Below are 12,163 nucleotides of genomic sequence, written 5' to 3'. Positions count from 1 at the left end.
ATACCAGGCTTTCGATTTCTTCACATCCTTGCCAGAACTTAGCTTTCTTTAAAAAAAAATTAGCCATTCTCACAGGTGTGAGGTTATATCTCATTGTAGTTTTGATTCCGTTTCCCTGATGTTTAGTGATTTTGTGTGCATTTTCATACACTGGTTAGCCATTTATATGTTGTCTCTGAAAAATGTGTATTCAAGACCTTTATGTGCTTTCTAATTGGTTGTTTGTTTTTGCTATTGAGTTGTGCTTAATTTTGTTTCAATAAGGACATGTATTCCAGTGAATAAATCACATGACCTCCCCAAGAATGATTTTAGCTTCTAAGCTTTCATTGTGAACATTTATTATTTTTTATTAGACTTAACATTTTGAAATTAATTAATATAATATAGAGTTGTGCTTTCAAGAATGTAGTGCCAACAACATTATACGGACTCACCTTTAGGCAATCCAGTGGTGTGAAGACCTTTAGCAGTTGCAGTGTGAGTGACTTTAAACATTTCATTTCAAATATGGGTACCAAGTGTCTTCAGAATAAACCACAAATGCAAGTGCGTCCAACATCAATCTGTGGCAACGGCAGAGTGGAGCCCCCTGAGGTCTGCGACTGCGGGACTGAGGAGGTAAGTCTGGTAACTGGGAACACTGGCTAATAAAGTGATTGTTTTAGTTAACCTCCTTGTCATCAATGTTATGTATCTCAAATGTGACTGAGCAGCATATAGAATATGGCAATAAGTGAAATCAAGGTGGAAGTATAGACAAGAATATACTGTGTAAATTTTATAGGTTGAGGAGTTTTGAACAAATGCTCTCCAAAAAATTATTGCTGATGGGAAAAATGGGGGCCTAGAATGAGGTTTTGGGTTCCAGACAAACTACATAAGATCTTTTCGAACCTGTGATTAACCATTAGGCATTTTATAAATATCTTATTGAAGCTTAATGTGACAGTGGACTATCAGATACCCTTTAGGATCTTAGTTCATGATGGAACTTGTAATATGGTGGTGGAGGACTGTGTTATTATTACAATCTGAACATTAGGTTATGTTTATAGGGAAGTTCTGAAAATGTGAATGCTAAATGTCCAGGATATAATGATTCTAGACAATGAAGTATTTGCAGTAATCCAACAGATACCATAAATTTCTGTGATTACAAAATGAATAGATGGAAATGATATTAAGGTTTGATACATATATGGGTTTGAATGTACTTGTGCCTACATTATGTCATTTTAATTACTATGCTTTTCTTTGTATTATGTTTTACCATTTGGTAGAATAAGTCTTCCCTCTTTACTCTTCTGTATTTTAAAATCACTGTTACTGGGGCATAATCCAAATACAATAACATGGACTCTTTTTAAATACACAGATTGATGAGTTTTGACTAATGTTTATGAGCATTGGTACAACTAAAATACAGGTTGTTTTCTTTGTACCCAAAAGCTTACTGATGCCCTCCTTGCAGTCATTTACTCCTCATCTCCAGGTAACTCCTGAGTATGTCGGTGTTGCCTCATCAAGAAGGTCACGTGAAAGAAATGATATAACACACATTCTTTGTGTCTGGCTTCTTCCTTTCAATACAGTGTTTTGAGATTCACCCACATTGTTTTATGTTGTAATAGTTTCTTCTTTTTTGAGTAATATTTTATTGTTTTGATGCAATGCAATCTGTTTTTCCGTCCACCTGGTAATGTACATTTGAGTTGTTAACAGTATTGGGCTATTATTCTGAATTCCTAAAAGAGTGGCTGAGTCATATGATAAGTGTATGTTTATGAGAAACTGTCTTTCAAACTATCTTCCAAAGTGGTTGCATCGTTTTACATGCCTGTCAACAATGTATGGAACTCTGATTGCCTCCACATGCTCACCGGAAACTGTACTGCAGCCTTTCCGTTTTAGCCGTTCCAGGGGCTTTGATTTGTGTTTCCTTGATGACCCTAATGGTGTTGAGGGTCAAGTTCTCATGTCATTATTAGCCATTCCTTGTTTGAATAATCTGCTCAAATATCTTGCCAGTTTTAAAAATTAAGTTGTTTATTTTTACTATCGACTTATAGGCTAGATGCCATTTCTTTGTCAGACATGTATGGTACACATATTTCTTTCCAGTCTTCGGGTTACCCTTTTAGTTTCTTAAAGTCTCTGTATAGCAGGCATTCTTTGTTTTCCTAAGGTCCAATTTATCATTTTTCTGGTATTGTCACAGTTTTTCTGTCCTGATAAATTTTTACTTACCCAAGGTAATGAATATTTTCTTCTATGTTTTCTGCCAGAAGTTATACAATTAACACTTTTAAATTTAGTCTGTCTTCCATTTGAGTTTGTTTTGTGTTTGTTGAGAGATTTGGCTTGACATTCATTATCCTCCCTAAGAATATGATTTTTTTTCTAGCAGTATTTATTAAAATGACTATCTTTTCACCATTATTTTACCTTAACATCCTTATGAAAATAAATTACCACACTTGTGTGTCTATCCCTGGATATTTTTCTTTTGATTTATGTCTATTCTTATGCCAATTCTGTGCTTTATTAATTAATATACTTTTATAGTAAGCCTTGAAACGAGTTATTTTTTTGTCTTTTCCAAGATGGTTTTACTCTTCTAGGACCCTTGGATTTCCATATAAATTAGAGAATCTGCATGTGAATGTAGCGACTTTGATTGAAATTGTATTGTGTCCATACCAATATTGAGTCCGCCAGTCTGTACACATGGTACTAAATTTAGGTCTTCTTCTCTTTTTAAACTTATTACTGGAGTACATGGATCAACAAAATTATATGTTTCAAATGTACAGTTCTAAAATATGTCATCTGTATATTGTATTGTTTTCAGCACCCAGAGTCTAGTCACCTTCCATCCCCATTTACCCACCCTTTGCCCTCCGCCACCTTCCCCCACTCCCCTTTCCCTCTGGTAATCACCATACTGTTTTCTGTGCCTGTGTTTTTTGTTTGTTTGTTTGTTTTTCTTAATCCTTTTGCCTTTTTCACCCATCTCCCTGTCCCTCTGAGAGCTGTCAGTCTGTCCTCTGTGTCTGAGTCTGGTCACCCTCCATCCATAATGATCTCTTTGTCTGTCCTTTTGGAATACCATCCATTCATTATTTCAGTTTATAGGAAGTTTTGAAATTGGGTATTGTCACTCCCTCAGTTTTCCTCTTCCTCTTCCTTTTTCTCCTTTTTCTTCATGTGTGTTATATTGACTATTGCAGGTCTTTTGCCTTTTTAGATGAACTTGACAGTCAGTTTGTCAACTGGCTGGAGTTTTTATTGGAATTACATCAATTCTCTGGATCAGGTTGGGAAGAACTGACGACCTAATGATACTGAGTTTTCCTATCCAGGAACATGGAATAGCTCTCTATTTATTTATACCTTCTTTTATTTCTTTCATGAGAGTGATGTAGTTTTTCTCATATAGAACTTGCAAAATTTTGTTAGAATTATTCCCCAAAATTTCATTGTTTTTGGTAGTAATGCAAGTGGAATTGTGTTTTTTATGTTGAATTCCCACTTTTTCTATTGTTGCTATATAGAAAAATAGTTGAATTTTGCATACTAACTTGGTATCTAGAAACCTTGATATAATTACTTACTAGCCACAGGAAATTTTTTTTGTTGCTGTAATTGTTTGACTAATTATTTGTAAGTTTATTTACATAGACAACCATGTAATCTATGGACAAAACAGTTTTACTTCTATCTAACATGTATTTTTTTAAGTTTTATTTTCTCATATAATTGCATTAAGATTTTGACAGCAGTGGTGAGAGGGGGCATCTTTGCCTTGTTCCCGATCGCAAGGGGAAAGTGTATCTCCCTGTAAGTGTGATGTCAGCTGTAGACTTTGTTTTAGTTGGTTGTTATCAGATTGAGAAAGATTCCCTTTATTCCCATGTTGCCAGCATTTTGCATTAGTGAGACTTGGATTTTGTTAGATTCTTATTCTATTAATATAGCAGTTGTTATGATCATATGATTTTTTTCTTCAGCCTGTCAATATGATGGATTATACTAATTCATCTTTGATTGATGAACCAGTCTTGCATACTTGTGATAAATCCCACTTGGTTGCGGTGAATATTTTTTATACATTGTTTGATTTGATTTTCTAAATTTTTATTGAATATTTTTGCATCCATGTTTATGAGAAATATTGTTATGTTCTTTTCTTTTGTAATGTCTTGACTAGGTTTGATATTAGGATAATACTGACCTCAAACTACACTTCAGTGCTTGGAGTGTAGTGTGTCTGTGATTCTATGGGATGAAGGTAGTAGGAGCTTTAACTTTGGTTCTTCTCTGGGTTTTGTCCTAAGTGCTTTTCCTCTTGGCTGATTTTAATTTGTATCCTTTTCATGCAATAGACCACAACTGTTGCGTATACCAGCTTTTAGTGGGAGCTGTGAGTTCTTCTGGTAAATTATCAAACTCCACTGAACTGATCATGGGTGTAAAAGTGAGGGAAACCTTAGGGACTGTTCTCTTTAACTTTGCAGTGGGCTTAAACTTTACACACCCCCTCCTCCCAGATTTATTGCGGTATACTGGACAAACAGCAATGGTATATATGTTTAAGATGTACAGGGTGGTGTTTTGCTATATGCATGCATTGTGAAATGATTGCTACAATCTAACATGTTCATCACTTCACAGTTATTTCTTTTTGTGTATAGTGAGAATACTTCTTCTGTCCTCTTAGGAAATTTCAAGTATGTAATCCATTATAGTTAACTGGAGGCATCATGCTGTACATTAGTTTCTCAGAAATCATTCATTTTATAAGTGAAAGTTTGTATTTTTTAAATCAATTTCTTCCCTTTTCTCCCATCCTTCAGGCACTGGTAACCAACAGTCTCTCTGTTACAGTTATCCAGTTTCTGGAAAAAGTTGTCGCATGTGTTTTGCCCAGTATTCTAGTTGATTAGAGTTAGTGGGGTTCCAGTTACTCTGTTTTGACCCGAAGTACCTTAGTATTTTGATTGTTTAGAGAAGCAAAAATCTATAAATGTTGAAAGCATTCATATTCTTTCCCCAAACCCAAAAGCACAGTAAATATAGCTCTTACCAAAGTTTTTATTATGTTCTAACGTATCTTTATTTGCATTCCACTCATGCGTAGCAATGCGGACCCGCCAGCTGTTGCGATCCCCAGAGCTGTGTGCTGAAACCAGGATCAGAATGCGATAGAGGGTCCTGCTGCCGCAACTGTAAAGTAAGACTTGAGTTTATTACCACCACCCACGTACATACCGGACCATGTCTGAGATTCTCCATAGCACTTAGACCTATAGCTGCAAGTCAAACAAGTGACCTTTCAAATAAAAAAAAGACACTAGATTCCGAATCAGGTTTCTAATTTTGTGAACTTCAGTCGGATGTTGAGACCTTCTTCTAATGCCATTATTCTCCCTGACTCAATGCTGTTGTTTTCAAGCCTTGATTGAGAGCTATTACAGAATTCTCCAATGTAGAAAATCTCCATTAAAAGGGATTATTTTCATTCACTTTTTCCAACATTTACAGTTTACAAATAAAAATGTTACTGGTGGTGATAGGTGTTTGCAGGTTTATTGGAAGACAGAGCAGTTTCCCATAAATGTATAAATGATGAAACTAACCAGAACTAACAGTTCCAAATGTTATATAGCACACAATTTAAACTATAAACTTAGTATTCAAAGATAATTTGTCTTAAAGGTCACATTTTAGCTTATATGAAAAAGCTGTTGACTCCTGTCCTCTGTTTTCCTTTTCAGTTTTTAAAATATGTTTGTAACAAATTCATTGTATGAGAATCTCTCTGTTGAACTACCTACCACGGGTTCTCTGTCCTTGACTGTCCTTCACTAACACAGTTTTATGTTATTTTTCTCTAGAATCTTACCATGTGGTTACATCCTTACTGCTGATCTCGTTAGTGTCATCTGGAAACCATCGATTAAGGAATATGAGATAGATGCTTGTTTAAGATTCTTTATATAAGTTTTTAGAATTCTATATGTGGAAGTGTTAACTAACTATGGGGTAATTCAGGAGAAAGATTGTAATTACAGATATTCCATATTTACAGGCTGTGGTTTGAATAATTATATTTTATTTGGGAATTGTGTAAATTACACCATTCTCACCCGAAAGAAGTAACTATCACAAGCTAAAAGTGATTTTCCTCCCTTGCACCAGAACACAGGCAAAACCTTGGCTCTTGTCACACCATATTTGTGTTACACTTTTCCTCGTGTGGGTGTTTTGTCTCCTCTTTCAGTTAAGGACACTCATGTTTTCCAATATGACTAACATTGTATTTGATATAGAAGATATTAAGAGACATTAATGGATATATTATCAACTTCTGAATAAAATTAACACAATTTTGAAATAAATATTGATAAACACAGCAGTCTTATATATAGTGCTTTATTTTTTATATTTTAATTTCTACTAGATTGTTAAAGCAGGTTCGGTGTGTAGGCCGGCTGTGCATCCCGACTGTGATCTTCCTGAATCTTGCAATGGAAGCTCGGGAGAGTGTGTTCCTGATGTGACTATACTCAATGGGCGTTCATGTAAGACAAAATACATTTGTTATGCGGGAGATTGCCATGACCTTGATGCACGCTGTCAGTCCATCTTTGGAAGAGGTACTACTGCTTTGCAGCATCTGAGTTGTTGGTCTTCAATATTTTATTAACATTATCAAGACAATGATCAATTATATATGATTTGTATTCCACATATTTATGTTGTATATAAATATATAAATTTAAATTTTTTATTCTGTTTACCTTATATATTTTTATTTTTTAAACTTGATTGAGGTATAATTGACAACTAAAATGCATATATTTATGGCATATGACTTGATGTTTTGATGTCATATACATTGTGAAATAGTTGCCACAATGAGACTACTTAACAGATCTATTATATATATATCCCTTATATATATAAACACTTGCACATATAAATATATTATATATAATATATAAAATATTACATATGTTATACAAAGATGTAATATATTATACAAACACATATTTTATATATTTATATTATGCATTTTATATAAATATATTTTCTACTTATAATTTATAAATATACATTATATATTTATATATAAAAATATTGGCATATATATGCCAGTGTATACTATATATATGTATATCTATCCATTTTATATATATCCATATATATATCCATTATATATAAAATACTGGTCTCATAGAATGTAATACTGGTCTTATAATGTAATCCTGGCCTCATAGAATGAATATATACATGATTGCGGGGTTATAAGGTAGTTTATTTTTAATTTGTGAGCAGTCGATTTGCTGTTATCCATAACAGCTGTACCAGTTTTACTCCCGTCAACAGTGTACAGAAGTTCCCTTTTCTCCACATTCCTGCTAACACTTACCTTTTGTCTTTTCAATAATAGTTATCCTAAAAGATAGGAGCTGTGGCTTTGATTTGCATTTCCCTGATTAGTGATGTTGAGCACATCTTTTCATATGTCTGATGATCACTTTAATGTCTTCCTTTGAGAAATGTCTCTAAGTCTTTGCTATTGTAAAATCCCATTATTTGCATTTGTTATTGAATTGTAACATATACTTCGGAGATTAACCCCTATCAGATATTAATTGGCAAATATTTTCTCTTGTTCTGTTTCCTTTTCACTGTGTTGATTGTTTCCTTTCCTGAGCAGTTTCTTAGTTGAATGCAGCCCCCACCTGTCTATTTTGGCTTTTGCTGCCTGGGTGTTTGTGTCATGTGCAAACAAATTATTGCCTGGGGCAATGTCCAAAAGCTTTTTTCTTATGTTTTATCCTCGGACTTTTATAGTTTCTGGTCTCACATTTAAGTCTTCCCTATCCCCAGCTTATACAATGTACAAGTTTAAGGTGTACAGCACGTTGATTTGATACTAATATGTTGCAAAGTGATTAGCACCATAACATGAGCTAATACTTGAATCATGTCACATAATTACCACTTCTTTTTTTGGGTGGTGAAAACATTCAAAATTTACTCTCCTAGTAACCTTTAAGTATGTAATATGCTTTCAGGTATATAATTTCAAGTACATAGGAGGTGTCATGCTGTACATTAGACTTGCAGAACTTATTTATCTTATAACTGGAAGTGTGTGCTCTTTGACTGACATCTCCCTTTTTCTCCCACCTCCCATCCCACGGGAACTATCACTCTCCATTTCTATGAATTTGGCTCATTCATTCCCTTTATCCCTCACCCAAGGATATGTTTATTGATTTTTTTTTTCTTTTGAGAGGTGAGGAGAGGAGAGAGAGAAACATCGATGTGAGAGAGAAACATTGATAAGTTGCCCCCTGTATACACCCCAACCAGGGTTTGAACCCACAACTCAGCTATGTGCCCTGACAGGGGTAACACCTACAGTCTTTTGGTTTATGGGACAGTGCTCCAACCAACTGAGCCACCGGGCCAGGGCTAATTTTTTTATTAATATTTTTAGATATAATTCATATATCATAAAAATTGCCCCTTTACAGAGTTATGTGACCATAAATACTTTTGTCTTTTTAAATCAAATTTATTAGGGTGACATTGGTTAATAAAATTATGTAGGTTTCAAGCATACAATTCTGTAGTACATCATCTGTATATTGCATTGTGAGCCCACCACCCAAAGTCAAATATTTTTCTGTCATCATATTTGACCCTCTTTACCCTTTACTGTGCCCCCCGATCTCCCCTCTGATAACCTCCATACTGTTGTCTGTGTTTGTGAATTTTTGTTCCTTTCCATTTTACATCCCACATAGGGGTGAAATCATATGGTTCTTGACACGTCTGGTCTGACCGAATGCACGTAGCACGGTGTTGGAGCACAGTGCCCTGACAGACGGGCCAGGCGCAGTGCCAGCTGGGTTTCCCCGCAGGGGGAGAGCAGCACTTGCCCTCACTGGAACACACCCTCTTCCAGCAGTGTTTTGCAGTTCATAGTGAGCATGGTTTTCACATCTTTTTTTTTTTTTTTTGCATTATCTTCAACAAGGTTTTGGGTTTGGTGCTATTACAAAAACTATTGTTTTTTGAAACATAGTTTTCCAACTGTTGTTTGTGTGTGGAAATACAATTAAGTTTTGTATATTGACTTGTTTTTCATGACTTCCAGGAACTGTGACATTACACAGGGGCATTGTAAGTTGCCAAGATTTTAGCATTTTTTGCAAAGTGGTAATAAAAGTAATAAAGTAATGAAGGAAAACAGTTAAATATATAGGTTGGCAATTTTGGTCCTTTTATTTTAGGCCTCTTGATGAAACAATGTTTCTTCAATGAAATTACGTTATAGACCTGGACTTTTTTATGAGGTCCCACTCAGAACCTAGGAGAACAAGTATAATTTTCTTGTGTTATCTTTCTATGGCCTACTCTCACAGAACCCTCTCTCATGGTCTAGGCTTCTGTGACTTCTCTCACCTCATAGCTTTTGTCATGGAAATAACAGAAAATGAAGCAAAAGGAGGCATAACCACAATCACTGCCTTTCACTTTAATTCTTTCTCTTCTTCTACAACCTCATTAGGAAAATTTTTTGAATTAGATAATAATAGAGAAAAAGGAAAAGGAAATGTAGGAGATGAAACAGAAAGGGAGTTTTAATCCAAATATATTTTAAACTTTGACAGGTTCAACAAATGCTCCATTTGCCTGCTATGAAGAAATACAATCTCAAAATGATAGGTTTGGGAACTGTGGTAAGCAGAGAGGCCAGTATGTTTTCTGCCAATGGAGGTAGGCTATGCAAATATTAAGGGTACTTTTCTTGTGCACCCATTTGGTTGCTTGCCCAAGCTGAAGACCACCTAGTGTATAAAATGAAGTTGTTTTTTCCTGGCATCTGAAGGGCCACCTCTTTGATATATTGGTCACGAATTCATTTTAACCTTTATTAAGAACTTAGTATGTGCTGGACACTGGGCTCGATACTAGTTAGCAACTCATCTAGCGCCCTTGTACTTGTGGAATTTGTAGACAGGTAAACATGACATGTGTTTGGTGCTTCCTTGATTTGCTCATGCTGTTACTTTTGTTTAGAAATGACTTATTCTGACTGTTGAAATCCTACTATTTGTAAGTTTTGACTCAGATGGCGTGTTCTGTTTCAAGTTTTCCCTGCCTGCTAAATTAGAAAGTGTCCTCATCTTAAAACTCTGTAAGAATTTGTTTATTTCATTTGTAGCACTTTTTAAAACAATTACACTTTTGAAGTTGAATTTATTGGGTGGCATTGGCTCACAAAACCATACAGCTTTCATGTGTACAACTCAACAACACATCACATTCAGTGTGAAACTATAAGGGTCTTCAAGGTAGAGATCACAGTTTGCTTATTTTTATATCATATAACATGCTTGAGGGAATGGATTATTTGATAACAAGTACATAAATCTTCACAGTGAATAAAAGACAATTAGTAGCATTGAAAGATAATCTTGTATCAATGGTTTTGTACTTTTTTACTTTTTACTTTAAATGTTGCAGTGTTACATTTCCCTAGATACATTGCCATAAATGATGAACCCATTTTTTATTTTTTTGTCAAAGAAAACAAATCTGAAGCATTTCTAATAAATGCCTAATGTATGACAATCATAGCTTTATTATGTTGGCAGGAATCTCATATGTGGAAGGTTAATTTGTACCTACCCTACTCGGACTCCTTTCTATCAAGACAATGTCGCTGTGCTCTACGCTTATGTACGCAACGTCATATGCATAACCTTGGACTACAGTCTGCATGGCTTGCTTGCAGACCCAATGGTGATCAAGGATGGCTCTGAGTGTGATAAAGAGAGGGTAAGTAAATGAACATTCATTTCTAGATCTAATTTTATTCATTTCTTTAGTATAAATTTTTATTTCAGTGTCAAATTTAAATTCATTTGCAGTGCTCTATAACCATACATATTTCGATAAAGAGGGCACAAATAAGCTAAAACTAGACTCCAGATATTTGGAGGGAGACGCGACTGTTTGACCCTTTTCAAAATTTCAATGTTGTGAGCAAGGAAGCACTACCAAGTGTTCTGGGACTGGAGCAAGGAGGGGAGAGAGCTCAGTAACAGACTGCAGATAGTGTACAGTGTGAAAATTTACTTTTCTTCTTGGGGGGCTGGAGAAGAAATCCCACTGGTTAATACGTGTCTCTTTGTGGCCCAGTTGATAGGAACACAAGTCAGGTCAGGCTGCATAAAATCAAATTTTCACCTGCTGTGTTTTTACAGTTTGCTAGTTACCTAACCAGTCTGAGAGCCCATGCCTATAGGTAAAGTGGGGGCAATAATAGCATTTACTCTGGGGGTTGTTGAGAAGATTAAATGATATAACAGTATACAGTGGTTAGCCCAATGTCTAGCATGTAGTAAAAGTTAAGTACAGGTTGGCTATTATTATTCATTGTTATTACAATTCATGGTTTCTGAGGCTCACATAAATCTGGAGAAAATAAATTTACTTCAGAGTCTCATTTCATCCCTGACCAGGTCTTTGCCTGGCTTCCTCTTCCTGCCTCGGAGTGACGAACGCCTCTGTGAGGGAGGGGTGTGCCTGGGAGCTCCGGAGATAGATTTAGGCCATGGAGCCCAAACAATTAAAAAGTAAAACAAGTCAACAGATGATTTGATATTATTCAATTGGTAATTTAGTAAGAATAGAGTCTTTTTTTTTAAAGATTTTATTTACTTATTTTTAGAGAGGGAAGGGAGGGAGAGAGAGAGAGAGAGAGAAACATCAATGTGCAGTTGCTGGGGGTTATGGCCTGCAACCCAGGCATGTACCCTGGCTGGGAATCAAACCTGGGACACTTTGGTTCCCAGCCCGCGCTCAATCCACTGAGCTACGCCAGCCAGGGCTAGAATAGAGTCTTTTCTATAGTGTGGATAGCTCTTCTCAGTGATAATGTATGGAAACAAATTTTACCAGGTAATCTTTACTAATATTGTAAGTCCTGTGTGATAAAACACTCTCGGTAGTGTTGTTACAGTTGACGGGCATACAGTGATATACCATTAGCACCCACGGCTTGTAGTTTACAGCAGACATACCTGAAAAATCTCAAGAACACATCCTGAATAACACATGTACCCCACAA

General features: G+C 35.5%; 1 protein-coding gene across 1 annotated transcript in view; it reads left to right on the top strand.

The window, feature by feature from the left end:
* The window catches only part of LOC114508759 (disintegrin and metalloproteinase domain-containing protein 32), a 109,401-nt gene that overhangs the window by 61,901 nt on the left and 35,337 nt on the right, over positions 1-12,163 (top strand). Inside the window, exons 13-17 of the mRNA XM_036011104.1 lie at positions 444-621; positions 5,144-5,236; positions 6,467-6,662; positions 9,699-9,804; positions 10,686-10,869. Of these exons, the coding sequence (XP_035866997.1) occupies positions 444-621; positions 5,144-5,236; positions 6,467-6,662; positions 9,699-9,804; positions 10,686-10,869 (757 nt within the window). The remainder of the gene's footprint in view (positions 1-443; positions 622-5,143; positions 5,237-6,466; positions 6,663-9,698; positions 9,805-10,685; positions 10,870-12,163) is intronic.

Source organism: Phyllostomus discolor, chromosome 11, assembly GCF_004126475.2.
Source record: "Phyllostomus discolor isolate MPI-MPIP mPhyDis1 chromosome 11, mPhyDis1.pri.v3, whole genome shotgun sequence".
NCBI lineage: Eukaryota > Metazoa > Chordata > Mammalia > Chiroptera > Phyllostomidae > Phyllostomus > Phyllostomus discolor.
Note: the sequence above shows the minus strand (reverse complement) of the source record. Positions and strands in the feature narration are given on the sequence as shown.